General features: G+C 34.1%; 1 protein-coding gene across 1 annotated transcript; it reads right to left on the bottom strand.

Annotated features, from left to right (window-relative positions):
- Positions 1 to 1765: 1765 nt before the first annotated feature.
- On the bottom strand, positions 1766 to 19310 carry LOC132547405 (WD repeat-containing protein 13-like). The gene is made up of 13 exons (XM_060211163.1): positions 19232 to 19310; positions 17282 to 17337; positions 16645 to 16736; positions 15682 to 15736; positions 15154 to 15305; positions 14334 to 14416; positions 11991 to 12131; positions 11393 to 11559; positions 10884 to 10943; positions 6083 to 6225; positions 5486 to 5605; positions 4978 to 5096; positions 1766 to 4770 (listed from the first exon to the last, which is right to left on the bottom strand). The coding sequence occupies exons 1-13, from the start codon at positions 19308 to 19310 to the stop codon at positions 4574 to 4576; spliced, it is 1464 nt and encodes a 487-aa protein (XP_060067146.1). The 3' UTR covers positions 1766 to 4573.
- Between the last annotated feature and the right edge of the window lie 236 nt (positions 19311 to 19546).

Raw genomic sequence — 19546 nt, 5'->3', positions numbered from 1 at the left:
AACAACTTTTTCAATGCTACTGATTTCACTATTTTCTCCACCAGACAAATGATGATTGTTGATGGGACGATGAATTGAGCATTGCTAAACAGCTTTAAATAAACCTACTATAAAACAGACAACAACACAGACAATTCTGATACTGATATTAATTCCTCTCCATTTTCCAAATAATATTTAAATTCTACAGGCAAAAACAGATAACAAACAATTTTCATATTGTTTTAAGTACATTTCTCAAATCAGGGTCAAATTAGTTTCCAGACCAAAGTAAGGGGTATGATTTTGGCAATATTGTTTATGTGAAACATCAACGTTTTGATCAAATATTTATTTAGACAATAAACAGTACAATCGTAAATCGTGGTCCTTTCAAAACAACTTTCTGATATCCTAGCAACTATCCAGAGTTCATAAATTATAACTTATTTCTCCTTGAAATATAATGCATTAAAGATTTTGCATTGCATCAACTAAAAAAAATGAAACTGACAATAGGTTGGTTATTTTCTCACATTCACTCTGACTGTTTCGGAGTGTAAACTTGATCTGGCCAGAACATACCCCTAACTTTCCATGATGTTTTGTTTACTGTCTTCCAGCACATCTTCTCATCACAACATTCCATTAATATATTTCAAAAGCTTATGGATATGACAAATCTTTGATCACTACGTGATATTTTTGTAAAAATGTATATGTGAACAACATATACTTTATGAAAGTGAATCCAACAAGGTGATGATTGTGATTCATGCAATATTGTACAAGTGGAATTTATTGCTATACCTGTAAAGTACACTATTCACCTGAATTTAACAACACACTGCTGGAGTTAGTATGCTATTCAAGGTTAATAAATCAGAGGGTATAAGGTACTAATTCACAATACAAACAGACTGATATGAAAATAATCCCTGATTTAGTGTCAACTCTGGCTATATAAGGATACATACACAGTCCTCCTTCAACAGGGATTAAGAAAAACCTTACCGAAATTGATGTCACAACAATGTAGCAATATGACATATGTCACATCAATGTAGCAATATGACATGTCACAACAATGTAGCAATATGACATATGTCACAACAATGTAGCAATCTGACATATGTCACAACAATGTAGCAATATGACATATCACAACACATTAACAATATGACATATTACAACAGTGTAACAATATGACATATGTCACAACAATGTAGCAATATGACATATCACAACACAGTAACAATATGACATATCACAACAGTGTAACAATATGACATATGTCACAACAATGTAGCAATATGACATATCACAACACAGTAACAATCTGACATATCACAACAGTGTAACAATATGACATATCACAACAATGTAACAATATGACATATGTCACAACAATGTAGCAATCTGACATCACAACACAGTAGCAATCTGACATATGTCACAACAATGTAGCAATCTGACATATGTCATAACAATGTAGCAATCTGACATATCACAACAATGTAGCAATCTGACATATGTCACAACAATGTAGCAATATGACATGTCACAAAAATGTAGCAATATGACATATCACAACAGTGTAACAATATGACATATCACAACAGTGTAACAATATGATATATTACAACAGTGTAACAATATGATATATTACAACAATGTAGCAATATCACATATCACAACAATGTAACAATATGATATATTACAACAGTGTAACAATATGATATATTACAACAATGTAACAATATGATATATTACAACAATGTAACAATATGACATATTACAACAATGTAACAATATGATATATTACAACAGTGTAACAATATGATATATTACAACACTAGCATTATGACATATCACAACACTGTAGCAGAATGACATCAATATGTCACAATGTGGCAACATGACAGATGTCACAGCACTAGCAATATGAAATAAACGTGTCAACAATGAAAAAATGACAAGATGTTGTAAACACTTTAACAATATGACATAGCTAGGTCACAACAATATAAACATATGGACGTATAGGATATACCTGTCAGCAAATTGAGCTTTCTGTAATAATATGATTTTCAATATGATAAAACACAGGAAATCCAATGTTTTGCATGAAACCATCAACTTAAACACATACTGCAAATAACAACAGATTTACAATTATAACTTATATTGCACGTGTTATATAACATACATTAGTAGGTATCCTTGACATAATTAAAACCTATGTAAACACCAAGGACAGAAATTAAGGCACATCTTGTATCAAACATCACTTAGTTAAGTACAAGTATATAGGTTTAACAGTATCCTTGTCACACAGAAGTTCCATTTCCAGGTGTAATCAATTTCATGGTACTGTGAAATCACGTTTTCATGTGGATTAGGTTACATGGTTTTTCAAACAATAATTTTTACATGGGCACTTGATTTTGTGTTATAGATAGAATTCCACCCATACTAAAATCTGCTGTTTGATTCATTCATCTGGTAACACATGAATTGGTGAATAAACAGTATCCACGAAATCAACATAAATTGATGGCTTCATGATACTCGGGATTCAAACAAGTCTGGAATATTTGTAGAATATTCATTATAAGTTACCGGTATGTCGTGTTGTAAAATAAAAAAAAATCTATGACAAACCGTTTGGAAGCAGTAAATACACAGATTATTAACATTTATATGAAATATCAATTTAACTTTCAAGTGGAATGTGGAAAACTGCAACACTTTGACATTTCAATTACAGGAATGCTTAGAGAACTATCACATTTATTGTAAATGGAAAAAAAATGTCCTTAAGTTTTACATCACAGACATATTAAGTTACTCTCCTAAATAACCCTAACAGAATCATAGGACACAATCATAAGGAGACTCTACAAGTTACATGTAGACACAAAAACACAAAGAACTGAATTATTCCTATCTTTGTGGACCATTTCAGAAAATGGATATTCTCTGACATAGATATGTTAGCACTCTTTCTTCATAGTCAAGTAACCGATTTCTGCAGTATTAAAAGTACAGACAGAAGCCTCTAAAGTCAAACAGAAAATTGGTCTGTAACTAATGTAAGTCTATCATCCAATGAGCCGATGCTCTCACTTTTCATGGTGAAGAATGTCTCACTACTTGGAGTAAGGCTTTCTTACATTTCACCATGAACCATTATAATAGAAATTCTCATCACACAATCAGAAGAATAGTGTGAGGTTTTGATGACAACTCTGTCACCTTCATCAGACAAGTGACCAGTGTAGAGCATACTAGCACTGACGTACACAGTGTACGAGATGGTCGTTATCAACTGAATACATTTATATCTAAATAAAAAAAGCATAACAAAATAAATTAACAATCAATAAACCGACTAACTAAACAGAACTCATTCATATTACAAGCAAAAGAAAATAATTAAATAAGCAGGTGCTATGATAGATATACCTCTTACTCCCTTATGTTTTTATTTCAAATTTGCTAAGTGTTACCTTTGACTTTTCAACCTTAACAACGACCAGGAAAAATCTTAAGAATGCATGTAACATGTTGTAATGCTATTTTTTGAATATGATATCTCGCACACAAGCTTTTTATTTCAAAAGTGGTCAAGTGTAACCAGTGACCATTTCTTTTTGGCAGCTGAAAAACAAATATCTGTGTAATACATGGAAGATTTCAAGTTATGTTACTATGATGTAAATATGAACTCAATCTCTTTAGGAGATTATGAGATACTAATGCCATCTTGTTCACAAGCTTCTATTTAAAACTTTGTCATATATGACCTTTAACCTCAACCAATGACTATCAAGTATAATTTCAAAGTTTGTGTTGTAACAATATGATATGACTAACTAAATCTACTCAGAGGTTATTTATTATTTTGAAAGCTGTCAAGTTTTACCTTTGACTTTGAAATCTTTACAGATACACACAATTTTGTGATACTGTGGTTTGAATATGGACTAAATATGTTCAGGAAATATCTAGTACACAAGCTGTGTGAGGGACACACAAAGTGACAAAATTATATATTAAAAATCACAAGGTATTCTTTACCATCTAGACAGTGACTGGCCAGAAATGGTCAGAGGTGTAATGTGTTGATAAGACTTGATTTTCTGTAACATGACTCTGAATCCTGTAGGACTCATCAGTAGAACAAAGTATACTGTGTAGTGTTAGGAATTCTAGACTTCTGGACACTTCTGATCATTTCTAGAAAGGAAACACCAATACTTTGATTAACATTATCCGCCTCCTCCTCTCATCACTTGGTCACCAACAACCACCTATCATTAAATGGTAACAGATTAACAATAGCACACTAAACTCTCACTCACTTATTGCACAATAAAATGGCTCCAGAATGAATCAAAACGGAAAATTGATTAGAAATCCTGCGACACTATTGTAGGTCACTGTCAATGAACTAATATTAGAATTATAGAATGAAGAATTATCTTGAATGATATGACTCTAAGAATCAACAGAGATAATAATGAGGCCCTGTGTACATCTGATATACCAGTAACCCCAGGGTCAGATAGCATGAAATTACACACAGCCATTAAATCATCCCCTGCTTTCCTTCTCGCTTCCAGATGATCACCATTCCTAGTTCATCACATGAGGCAAGCAGGCTCTCATCACAGTTGAAACATACATCTAACACAGGAGCTGAGTGACCGAGCAGTTTGTTGACACAAGGTTTGTTGTCCTTACCAACATCAAAGAAGTATACACACATGTCCTCACTGCCAGACACTGCAAACAATATTCCACATATTTTATAATATTTCAAAAATCTGTTTTAAGAAACACAATCTATTGCTAAAACAAACATGTTTATAAAGTCCTAAAGAAAGAATTAAAACTCTGTGACAAAAACTAATGTAACTAACATATAGAGAGACACAATCTATATTTTAACATTGATGTATATTAAACATTTTTATCAGTTTCAATACTTGCCTACACAAGCTCCCTGACGGAAAGACATGAGAGGACAAAAGGTACTACGGATATGACACTTCTTCTGTTTCACTGGGAATGTCTTCTTTAGCTGTAAACCCCCATCATCTGTCACCACCCTGTCAGAGACAAGGAAAAAATTAAAACTGAACATCAATCACCATCATCTGCTTACAGCCTATCACAGACAAAAAAAGTTGGCGATGTAAAAACTGAACACCAAACAGATTGGTACAAATCAGTGTTAATCACAAACTGATCCTTCTGTGTAATATTTGTCAAATACATGTACCAGGTATATGTGCAAGAAATAGATTTGCTTTGTGTAATATCTAATCACATATTATATCTCTCATCATTTACAAAAAAAATATGATCATATTAGATACGTGATTTAACATAAAGAAATTGGTGTAAAGTTTTAGAATTGGCTATATTTTTCAGAGAACTCCATTCTTAAAAACTCTATTGTTAAATCCAAGACATGATGAAATAATTGATCTCTTACTTGAAAAGGCACATAGCACTGATACAGCTGTTGACCAAGAGTGATGGATCTCGTGCTTCTCGACTGATCCAGGAGCGAGAGGAGATACTGGTAATGGCACTTCCATCGCTCACCGTTATTCTGAAATAAAATTTCGGCAACAGTGAAATCTAAGTACATTTTGTACTGCAATTATCCATACTTAAAAACTCAAACTCAACTTTGGCAAGTAAAAATAATCTGTGTACAGTATCAAATCTAACAATATTATAATTGTACCACGATTATGACATTTCCTATAGCTGAAATGAGTTTAACAGATTAATTTGTGATACAGATATAGAGTTCAGAAGACACAGTTATAGCTGTAGTATAAAGTCTATTTGATCTTTACTATACATTGGAGAAAAACAAACTTTTTAATAATGAGATAAATTGACCTTCATTTTTAAAATTGAGATAAACTGACCTTCGTGTTTTAAACCTGAGATAAACTGACCTTCGTGTTTTACCTTGAGAAAAACTGACCTTCGTGTTTCAAACCTGAGATAAACAGACCTTTGTGTTTTAAAGTTGAATAAAACTGATGTTTGTGTTTTAACCTTGAGATAAACTGACCTTCGTGTTTTTGTAAGTTTCCCTGTAGCCACATCTACAGTGAAAGAGAAGATTGACCCCTTGTCATCGCCTGCCCAGAGGATGCGACCTGTCGTGTCAAAGGCCAAAGCCATTGCCTTACCCGTCACTTTACTACTTCCTCCCTGAAGCAAAGTGACATCACATTCAGGGTTTACATTCATCCTACTTATCATTTTCTATCATAAGACTTCATTGAAAGAGCTAAAGGAACTGTGACAAAAGCAAAGCCTAATCAAAGTAATTTATGCTGTAGGTTCTAAGAAGTCAGAAAAAAAGAATTTTATTCATAATGGAGACTCCAGTATTTCCAAGAAATATGCAGTGGCAAATTAAATTGCACATTTCATCAAAATACAAATTATGGTCTGTTCCTGGCAGGATCATTCCTCATATATACCCACATAAGAACCTTATTTCCTGTAGACACATTCAACACATCTACCTACAGTATTACCTTGTTTCCTTCAGACACATTCAACACATCTACCTACAGTATTACATTGTTTCCTTCAGACACATTCAACACATCTACCTACAGTATTACATTGTTTCCTTCAGACACATTCAACACATCTACCTACAGTATTACCTTGTTTCCTTCAGACACATTCAACACATCTACCTACAGTATTACATTGCTTCCTTCAGACACATTCAACACATCTACCTACAGTATTACCTTGTTTCCTTCAGACACATTCAACACATCTACCTACAGTATTACCTTGTTTCCTTCAGACACATTTAATATGTCTACCTACAGTATTACATTGTTTCCTTCAGACATATTCAACACATCTACCTACAGTATTACCTTGTTTCCTTCAGACACATTCAACACATCTACCTATAGTATTACCTTGTTTCCTTCAGACACATTTAATATGTCCACCTACAGTATTACATTGTTTCCTTCAGACACATTTAATATGTCTACCTACAGTATTACCTTGTTTCCTTCAGACACATTCAACACATCTACCTACAGTATTACCTTGTTTCCTTCAGACACATTTAATATGTCTACCTACAGTATTACATTGTTTCCTTCAGACACATTTAATATGTCTACCTACAGTATTACATTGTTTCCTTCAGACACATTCAACACATCTACCTACAGTATTACATTGTTTCCTTCAGACACATTTAATATGTCTACCTACAGTATTACATTGTTTCCTTCAGACACATTCAACACATCTACCTACAGTATTACATTGTTTCCTTCAGACACATTCAACACATCTACCTACAGTATTACCTTGTTTCCTTCAGACACATTCAACACATCTACCTACAGTATTACATTGTTTCCTTCAGACACATTCAACACATCTACCTACAGTATTACCTTGTTTCCTTCAGACACATTCAACACATCTACCTACAGTATTACATTGTTTCCTTCAGACACATTCAACACATCTACCTACAGTATTACCTTGTTTCCTGTAGACACATTTAATATGTCTACCTACAGTATTACATTGTTTCCTTCAGACACATTTAATATGTCTACCTACAGTATTACATTGTTTCCTTCAGACACATTCAACACATCTACCTACAGTATTACATTGTTTCCTGTAAACACATTTAATATGTCTACTAAAGTATTACCTTGTTTCCTTCAGACACATTTACTATGTCTACCTGCAGTATTACATTGTTTCCTTCAGACACATTTAATATGTCTACCTACAGTATTACATTGTTTCCTTCAGACACATTCAACACATCTACCTACAGTATTACATTGTTTCCTTCAGACACATTCAACACATCTACCTACAGTATTACCTTGTTTCCTTCAGACACATTCAACACATCTACCTACAGTATTACATTGCTTCCTTCAGACACATTCAACACATCTACCTACAGTATTACCTTGTTTCCTTCAGACACATTCAACACATCTACCTACAGTATTACCTTGTTTCCTTCAGACACATTTAATATGTCTACCTACAGTATTACATTGTTTCCTTCAGACATATTCAACACATCTACCTACAGTATTACCTTGTTTCCTTCAGACACATTCAACACATTCCTAACACCTTCAGACACATTTAATATGTCTACCTACAGTATTACCTATTGTTTCCTTCAGACACATTTAATATGTCTACCTACAGTATTACATTGTTTCCTTCAGACACATTCAACACATCTACCTACAGTATTACATTGTTTCCTTCAGACACATTTAATATGTCTACCTACAGTATTACATTGTTTCCTTCAGACACATTCAACACATCTAACAGTATTACATTGTTTCCTACACATTCAACACATCTACCTACAGTATTACATTGTTTCCTGTAGACACATTCAACACATCTACCTACAGTATTACATTGTTTCCTTCAGACACATTCAACACATCTACCTTAAGTATTACATTGTTTCCTTCAGACACATTCAACACATCTACCTACAGTATTACATTGTTTCCTTCAGACACATTCAACACATCTACCTACAGTATTACATTGTTTCCTTCAGACACATTCAACACATCTACCATAATATGTCAGTATTACATTGTTTCCTTCAGACACATTCAACACATCTACCTACATGTATTACAGTTTAATATGTTACTTGTTTCCTTCAGACACATTCAACACATCTACCATAACACATCTACCTACAGTATTACATTGTTTCCTTCAGACACATTCAACACATCTACCTACAGTATTACCTTGTTTCCTTCAGACACATTCAACACATCTACCTACAGTATTACATTGATTCCTTCAGACACATTAAAAAAATCTACCTACAGTATTACATTGTTTCCTTCAGACACATTCAACACATCTACCTACAGTATTACATTGTTTCCTTCAGACACATTTAACATTCTACCTACAGTATTACATTGTTTCCTTCAGACACATTCAACACATCTACCTACAGTATTACATTGTTTCCTTCAGACACATTCAACACATCTACCTACAGTATTACATTGTTTCCTTCAGACACATTTAATATGTCTACCTACAGTATTACATTGTTTCCTTCAGACACATTTACATTGTTTCCTTCACACATTCTACCTACAGTATTACATTGTTTCCTTCAGACACATTTAATATGTCTACCTACAGTATTACATTGTTTCCTTCAGACACATTCAACACATCTACCTACAGTATTACATTGTTTCCTTCAGACACATTCAACACATCTACCTACAGTATTACCTTGTTTCCTTCAGACACATTCAACACATCTACCTACAGTATTACATTGTTTCCTTCAGACACATTTAATATGTCTACCTACAGTATTACATTGTTTCCTTCAGACACATTTAATATGTCTACCTACAGTATTACATTGTTTCCTGTAGACACATTCAACACATCTACCTACAGTATTACATTGTTTCCTACATTCAACACATCTACCTAAAGTATTACATTGTTTCCTTCAACACATTTACAGTATTACCTTGTTTCCTTCATGTCTACCTACAGTATTACATTGTTTCCTTCAGACACATTTAATATGTCTACCTACAGTATTACATTGTTTCCTTCAGACACATTCAACACATCTACCTACAGTATTACATTGTTTCCTTCAGACACATTCAACACATCTACCTACAGTATTACATTGTTTCCTTCAGACACATTCAACACATCTACCTACAGTATTACATTGTTTCCTGTAGACACATTTAATATGTCTACTAAAGTATTACCTTGTTTCCTTCAGACACATTTACTATGTCTACCTGCAGTATTACATTGTTTCCTTCAGACACATTTAATATGTCTACCTACAGTATTACATTGTTTCCTTCAGACACATTTAATATGTCTACCTACAGTATTACATTGTTTCCTTCAGACACATTCAACACATTACCTACAGTATTACATTGTTTCCTGTACACACATTCAACACATTTACTATGTCCCTGCAGTATTACATTGTTTCCTTCAGACACATTTAATATGTCTACCTACAGTATTACATTGTTTCCTTCAGACACATTTAATATGTCTACCTACAGTTTACACACATTGTTTACCTTCCTTCAGACACATTCAACACATCTACCTTAAGTATTACATTGTTTCCTTCAGACACATTTAATATGTCTACCTACAGTATTACATTGTTTCCTTCAGACACATTTAATATGTCTACTAAAGTATTACCTTGTTTCCTTCAGACACATTTACTATGTCTACCTGCAGTATTACATTGTTTCCTTCAGACACATTTAATATGTCTACCTACAGTATTACATTGTTTCCTTCAGACACATTTAATATGTCTACCTACAGTATTACATTGTTTCCTTCAGACACATTCAACACATCTACCTACAGTATTACATTGTTTCCTGTAGACACATTTAATATGTCTACTAAAGTATTACCTTGTTTCCTTCAGACACATTTACTATGTCTACCTGCAGTATTACATTGTTTCCTTCAGACACATTTAATATGTCTACCTACAGTATTACATTGTTTCCTTCAGACACATTTAATATGTCTACCTACAGTATTACATTGTTTCCTGTAGACACATACAATACATCTACCTACAGTATTACATTGTTTCCTTCAGACACATTCAACACATCTACCTAAAGTATTACATTGTTTCCTTCAGACACATTTAATATGTCTACCTACAGTATTACATTGTTTCCTTCAGACACATTCAACACATCTACCTAAAGTATTACATTGTTTCCTTCAGACACATTTAATATGTCTACCTAAATTATTACCTTGTTTCCTTTTCCTGTAGACACATTCATCATTTGCACCTGTCCTTTACTGTTACCTGTCTGAATTTTGTTAAGGCACATGTGTAACTTGTCTGTGACAGAAAATTACCCCAGAATGAGGAGATATCTTTAGCCAGTGGTAACCTATTCCTTTCACAGCAGTAATAGGGACACTAACTAACTACAATCAATGACCTGATTCATAAAAAGAAGACAAAGGTCACTGCAATTTATCCGAGAAATAATGTTTTTCAAAAATATGAAGTATAACATTTTTTGTGATTTTTTTCTTTGAAAGTCCACACAGGTCACAATTACTAAAATATTAATAAATTTAATGTATAGAAGTATGCTATCATCTAATTTGAAAAACTAATTGTAGTTTAAGGTATTTTAAAACATGGCCACACATATCAACATCACTTAAAACAAGTATAGTTTATTGAATAAAGACAGAACCATAAAAGTTGTGCTATATTACAGATATGATCAGAGCTTGAGAAGGATACAACAAACATGTTGTTGTTGAGGGGTTGAAACACACAACAAAGTAGTTCTGCTCCTGTGTTGTCATTGATGACTCGCATGCACTTGCCCGCAGCAACATCCCACAGTCTAGCTGTACCATCAAACGACACTGATAGGATCACATCATTAGACAGAGACCACACAAAATCTGAAATACAGCAACGTCAGAAATACATTATTTTTATGTCTCTAGAGAAATGTATACAGTGAAGTTTCACATATAATGTCTCTAGAGAAATATGCAGGTACATTTCGTGAGAGATTTAACATAAAATGTCTCCACATAAAAAAATCCCAGCATCCTACTGGCCCTATACCATGACCGTGGGCCTTTTGGTTCTTGAGAAGAAGTCAAAATGTAATTGTCTATGCTAGACAACACCAGACAAAAGGCGATCGCAATAGGTCACTTGAGATTTTGTCTCAGGTGACCTAAAAATTTCATACTGGATCAAGCTCCAGCAGGTCATGATATAAAAGGTGTTGGTAATGTTCAGCAACTTTACTTTGCAGCTCCTCGATCATACAATACTCTTACCAGATACAGCATTGGGAGGACATCGTATCAGGAACAGTTACCTGTTACTCCAGCTGAGTGTCCGTTCAACATACAAATAACAGTGGCTGGAGGAGGGATGACTTGGCAGATGGACAGAGTACCATCCAGTGATGAGCATGCTACACGGGACTTGTCATCATTAGCAAATTTTACACTTGTCACTGAAATTTAAATATTCAAACCACACTTATAAAAAGCATGCAATATATAAAGTTCATGTTATTTTTGCAGTACACTTAAGATTTAAAACTACACTGTTCAAGTATTTTTCACAATCAAGTTCATCATTTTCTAGACAGGGAAAAGTTAAGATTTCAATTCCTCATACTTGCCAAAGTGAAATATCACTTTCAATTCTCAGTTCACATAATTATTAATAATTAATTAATAAACCTTGAAAGCCAAATCAATGTTAAATTCCCTCATTGGAATCAGCATGTTCATGACAGGAATGGGCCAATTCTTTACATATAGATGTAATAGTACGAGCTAAAAACACTATAATGACACTTATCAACTGGTGATGTTCTGGGTAGTCTACATGCAAAAGACAAAATTAGCTACAGGAATGACAAAAAATAAAAACTTGTACAGGAGTGTAAGATCTGTTGATGGGGACAAACCAGATTCTTTTTGATTTTTTTACCATGAAAATGGTAATCCTGAATCAAATTTTTGAACTCCAAAACAATTTTTCTCCTCTAGCACAGTTAAAATAGACAACAGTGAGAAGCTGTACTTTAATCTAATACCATGCTGACTGTCAATATCTAACATTACCATGACCATATATGGATATACAACAATATCCTGACCCACTGTTGATATACGACACTATCCTGACTCTCTGTTAATATACGACACTATCCTGACCCACTGTTGATATACGACACTATCCTGACCCACTGTTGATATACAACACTATCCTGACTCCCTGTTGATATACAACACTATCCTGACCCACTGTTGATATACAACACTATCCTGACCCACTGTTGATATACAACACTATCCTGACTCTCTGTTGATATACAACACTATCCTGACTCTCTGTTGATATACAACACTATCCTGACTCCCTGTTGATATACAACACTATCCTGACTCTCTGTTGATATACAACACTATCCTGACCCACTGTTGATATACAACACTATCCTGACCCACTGTTGATATACAACACTATCCTGACAAACTATTGATATACAACACTATCCTGACAAACTGTTGATATACAACACTATCCTGACCCACTGTTGATATACAACACTATCCTGACCCACTGTTGATATACAACACTATCCTGACCCACTGTTGATATACAACACTATCCTGACAAACTGTTGATATACAACACTATCCTGACCCACTGTTGATATACGACACTATCCTGACTCTCTGTTGATATACAACACTATCCTGACTCCCTGTTGATATACGACACTATCCTGACCCACTGTTGATATACAACACTATCCTGACCCACTGTTGATATACAACACTATCCTGACCCACTGTTGATATACAACACTATCCTGACCCACTGTTGATATACAACACTATCCTGACCCACTGTTGATATACAACACTATCCTGACAAACTGTTGATATACAACACTATCCTGACCCACTGTTGATATACAACACTATCCTGACCCACTGTTGATATACAACACTATCCTGACAAACTATTGATATACAACACTATCCTGACAAACTGTTGATATACAACACTATCCTGACCCACTGTTGACCCACTGTTGATATACAACACTATCCTGACCCACTGTTGATATACAACACTATCCTGACAAACTGTTGATATACAACACTATCCTGACTCTCTGTTGATATACAACACTATCCTGACAAACTGTAGATATACAACACTATCCTGACCCACTGTTGATATACGACACTATCCTGACCCACTGTTGATATACAACACTATCCTGACCCACTGTTGATATACAACACTATCCTGACCCACTGTTGATATACAACACTATCCTGACCCACTGTTGATATACAACACTATCCTGACCCACTGTTGATATACAACACTATCCTGACTCCCTGTTGATATACAACACTATCCTGACTCCCTGTTGATATACAACACTATCCTGACAAACTGTTGATATACAACACTATCCTGACCCACTGTTGATATACAACACTATCCTGACCCACTGTTGATATACAACACTATCCTGACCCACTGTTGATATACAACACTATCCTGACCCACTGTTGATATACAACACTATCCTGACTCTCTGTTGATATACAACACTATCCTGACCCACTGTTGATATACAACACTATCCTGACAAACTGTTGATTTATTATACAATCACTACCTGATTCCTTATGCTGATCAAATATATGATGCATTCCTGTAAAAGCATAGTTTTCTGACACAGTCTTGCCTCCAGCCATCGCTCTGCAAGTAAAGGATATAAAATCAGGGATTGATCAAGTGTCTTGATGTCAGTTAATAATCAGCACAAAATGACTGCTTTCAATAAAATTTGGTTTGGCAATCTGGTGGTTTTATCTCAGGCTTTCATCCACAATGATTTTGTTCTTGAGGTCCTCAACATTCACTAAGTATGTAAACAATTATTTTCAACCTTACCATTTCAATACAAATGGAATGTAGCATAAGTACAAGTATCTGTAACTAGATACTGAGATACTCCAAAACAAACAATATCTAGATCATATAACTGATGTACAGAATACAGGTAGTGTGTAACTCCAACACAAACAATATCTAGATCATATAACTGATGTACAGAATACAGGTAGTGTGTAACTCCAACACAAACAATATCTATATCATATAACTGATGTACAGAATACAGGTAGTGTGTTACTCCAACACAAACAATATCTATATCATATAACTGATGTACTGAGTAAAGGTAGTGTGTTACTCCAACACAAACAATATCTATATCATATAACTGATGTACAGAGTAAAGGTAGTGTGTAACTCCAACACAAACAATATCTATATCATATAACTGATGTACAGAGTAAAGGTAGTGTGTAACTCCAACACAAACAATATCTATATCATATAACTGATGTACAGAGTAAAGGTAGTGTGTAACTCCAACACAAACAATATCTATATCATATAACTGATGTACAGAATAATCCTAATAAACACACCTGCTGGCTTCAGCCTCCCGAGTTGGCACCACTTCTATACTGTCATATACACGCTTCATTGGTCCCTCATACACATGTTTGAATGACCCAGCACTCTGATGGCGTCTGTGATGCTTCTTCCCATCCACACCAATAGCTAGATTGTCAAAACTCTGCAGAATTTTTGTTTTAATAGCCAACATTAATAAAATGTTTAAAAGAAATATCCTAATAATTGAGGAGTCAAAATATGCAAATTCACAAGATTTCTTTTCCTATACTTTTGTGCTGGTGTAAGGCGTGCTTGATCAGTTAGGCAATCATAGATATTAATACAAAGTCATATAGGTATAGTATTGTCTGCTCAGTTCTTGATCTCAGCACATTAAGTGGTCTATGTTTTATTTGGGTAGGGCATTGCAGAGGTAACCCTTTATGACTCATGTTATCTCTATTTTTATCTTAGCAATATGTTTTTAATTATCATTTCTGTAGTAGCAATGCTTTAGCTACTAGACACAACAATATCGTATAAAAGTAATTGGATACCTCCATAGTGTTTCTGCTTATACTCCTTATACTGAAGGACCGACTTCTGATACTCCTGAAAAATAAACAGGAAAATTAAGCCGTGGATATCAAAATTATCATACGATCATTACACCAAACATTGTCTGTCATATATATCATACTTACAACATATTTTGTTAACAATGAGAATAGACACTTTTTCCAGTTATCTTTAGGAATACTGCAGTAAAACAGATATCACAAAGAAAAATTACTGCATTTAATCTGTTTCATATAATAAGGCAACATTTTCATAGAATTCATTTCTGACTCTTTGCAATTAAGATCCTTTCCTGAAAAATTCCCAGCTATCCTGTCATATATCAAATATTAATACTGATCTATAAAATATAAATAAAATATTATCTGTTATCATCCTGGTACTTCTCACAAGATTTACGTCAGCACTCTCTGTTATTCCCCCCAATACACCACATCACCAAGGTGAACCTAAAGTCTACCCCATGTCAACCTTCAGTCCCCCAGCGACACACCACCTCACCCACGCCAACCTTCAGTCCCCCAGCGACACACCACCTCACCTATGTCAACCTTCATACCCCCAGTGACACACCACCTCACCAGGTTATCCCATCAATTCCCCACTGACACACCATCTTACCTATGTCAACCTTCATACCCCCAGTGACACACCATCTCACCAGTTTATCCCATCAGTTCCCCACTGACACACCATCTCATCAAGGTCAACTCATATCTAAGTATGAGTCCTAAACAACATCACAAACTGACTCACCAAGGTGAACCTATACTCCAAGTATGAGGTTCCAGTAACAAGTAGTGTAGGAGAAAGTCGGGACAAGACATGGAAAGGACAATAGGACAGATGCATAGACAGATGGATACAATGCAAAAACTATACCCCCCCACCCCCCCCTAGTTCCAAGTTGAAAACTAAGAATGAAAAGAAAAAAATTATACCCCTGGTCAGAAAAAGCTGGACTTCCGTATCGGGATGTCAGTAACTGTGCCCGTTGATGAAGGTATTCCTTTCGAACAGCTGGATCCCGTTGCTAACACAATTAAAAATTGGAACAGATTTAAACAAGAATTATGGGTGAGAGTTGCCGACATCATCTACAATCATCTTCAAAGATGAATTGTACTAAAATTAAAGAAAGACCAGGTATTGTAGTTACTTGTTCAGAAACATGTCTTGTTAGAGAGATTTATTCAATTGACCATGGCCAAAATTGATTTGTGATACATAAATTAGCTGCAAACTCTCTCAATAAAAGCTGTCTGAGATTCTAATGCATTCCTTCAGGATTGAATACAATAAGAGTTTTGAAGATTTACAATAAATCAGGAAAGTGGTTTACTGAATCATAAACTGCATTAAATAGTATTTCTGAAAGTTGCTAAATATCTGTGTTCTACATATCCCTGTTTTTAACTTTCTGGTGAGATTTTCCTCCTTCTCAAACATTTCAGTTAATAAATAATCATTGACACTACATGAGAACATGTGATAATCAATTATGAGTTGTAAAGTAATTTTTGAGACTGCATCAAAAGGGTTTATAACAAACATGATATATGTAGTGATTTTACTTACACCTGATTTGGCATTCTCTCTAAGCAATTGGCTTCTTCTTCTGATGTATAATGTTCCTAAAGAAAAAAAAACAAGTGAATGTTATTTACTCCACCTGCAGACTGTGATTTAAATAGTACAGTGTATTATACTAAACAAATGTTGGAATATTTATAGAGGTTATTTATAATGTCTAGATTTACAAGCAAACTGGCAATCATAATAAATACACATTCTTTTTTTTCAGGTCTCAATATCATCTAATATAAATTCTTGTATTTACTGTTTTATCTGATCAAGCTTGCTGAAGATCACCAAGTTAATGTAAATAGTGCTTGTCAGTAAAAACAAGAAGATGCAAAGTGTGGCATTATTCCCCACAACCAGCTGTTGATGTAAAACCAAAATATGATAGATATACTGGAATAACAAATTGTGACATCACTCTCAATGATCTAATTCTACTTTCACCTGAAGATCTGATAGAATGAAAGAGCTTGTGCAAAATGTAACATCTTCTTTCAGTAATTATCAATAAATTTTCCTTGCATCTCTTCAAATTCAACATAATATATATATATATATCTTATATATCAACCTTATAGCAAGAGCTAGTATCTTGATGTAGATCCTGTGTGTATGACTGTTGATATTTGAATAGAGCCTGGTATTGTCCACAAACGAATTGATGCAACACTATATAAGCTCTGGTGTAATATAAAAAGTCACAAGAAATCGAAACATTTGATAGTTTAAAATTAAAAAAAAAATAAAAGTGATGTCAATAGCAAAAGGCACAATTAGGGCACAAACTTAAAATATACAGAAAGTTTTGTAGAATTGAATTGAACGGTTTTTAAGTTGTAGCCTGGAAATGAAAGTAAACACTAATATTGTGTTTTTGGCTATTTTTCTATGGTTACACAAAAAATGTAAACAATGAAATGTTTTCAATAGCAAATGGCACAAAAAGGGCACTAACTTAATATATACAGCAATGTTTGTGAATGTAAGTGGAAGTTTTAAAGTGATATGTAATACCATAACATCTTGCCACAATTTTTACCTAAATTTTCAGATGAATGTGTTGTCAAACAGAAGTCATAGATCTTATTTGATATATAGGAAAGTTCAATAAATCTTTGGCTTTCTACTTGACTTCTTGATTGCTAAATTTAAAGTGATCATTTAGTTACCCAAATGCAGTAATATTTGTAATAAAAACACAAAGTTCTTTTAAATATTTGCAACAACAAAGGATGTCATCTTTTAGACATGGTCTAATAACCAATGTAACATTATTGATTTCTACAGAAAAACTGAATGATTCAGTTGTCTTACTTCTGGTAAGAATCACAAACTTTATCATTTGTATTGCTTATCAATTTTGTGGCTAAAAATCAAACATCGATAAATTCGTGGTCACCAATGACAACTTTACTGAATGCTCTTCATGACTATACATTTTAGTGTAAAGTCGGTGATACAAATTATCATTTTAGCACGAAGTTAGTTAAATGAATATTTCTTATGGATATAGACACCATTTCAGATTTACTACTGGGTCAGGTTTGTGTTGCATATATGCAAAAGGACTTTATAGTTTCTATTTCGTATGATCTTGCATTTGAGTAACTAATTGATTACTCAAAGCAGTAACTATCCCTCAAATGCAGGACTATTACCCACACATGTGCCCTGCCTGTTAAAGGACACCTTACACACTGTTTACCTAAGTAGAAAGCAATAGTTATAACAATTTTGATTTCAAAACCACTTTGGGCATAACTTGTGAACTTTTTCTGAAAACAGTTGCTCATTTTCACCAAACATACACTAATAATCTAGTAAAATTTGTCGAAACTTTTCCCCCTCGATGTTGACTAGTTACAGGTAGTCAAGTAATCGTTACTGAGGTACAGAAGGTTAAGATTCATTATTATATTTAACTATACGCTAGCGTGTTCTTACTAAACTGTGGGTTGTTTGGAGTCCTGTAAGCGTTGTATTTTGCATCTAAAGCAAGTGCTTGTTGCCAGACCGCTGCCATGTTTACATTTTGGAAGAAAAGGGCCGCTTAGATCAAAGCAGAAAAAAGGGCGTTTCTAAAGGTTAAAAGTATTCAGCTTACTTATCCGGATCGCACATATCCTTTCATATAAAATTAATACAACGTTCTGCAGAAAAATATTTCATCGTGATAAGGCTATAATATTTTTAATGAGTGCATGGAAAAGAAGAACCCAATTTCAAACAAGTTACGATACGCATAGCATATAATATTTT

Source organism: Ylistrum balloti, unplaced genomic scaffold, assembly GCF_031769215.1.
Source record: "Ylistrum balloti isolate Yb309-2 unplaced genomic scaffold, AGI_CSIRO_Ybal_v1 Utg369954, whole genome shotgun sequence".
In the NCBI taxonomy this organism is placed as follows: Eukaryota; Metazoa; Mollusca; class Bivalvia; order Pectinida; family Pectinidae; genus Ylistrum; species Ylistrum balloti.
This window is presented reverse-complemented; position numbering and strand designations above follow the sequence as displayed.

What these genes read in the sequence shown, in the direction of transcription:
- LOC132547405 (XM_060211163.1), bottom strand. Translation starts at nt 19,310, where the DNA reads ATGGCAGCGGTCTGGCAACAAGCACTTGCTTTAGATGCAAAATACAAC. An exon ending in GAGAGAATGCCAAATCAGGT is followed by an intron (nt 16,737 to 17,281) that starts GTAAGTAAAATC and finishes TAATTGTGTTAG; the next exon opens with CAACGGGATCCAGCTGTTCG. An exon ending in CTACAGGAAAAGGAAACAAG is followed by an intron (nt 6,226 to 10,883) that starts GTAATAATTTAG and finishes ACTTTGCTTCAG; the next exon opens with GGAGGAAGTAGTAAAGTGAC.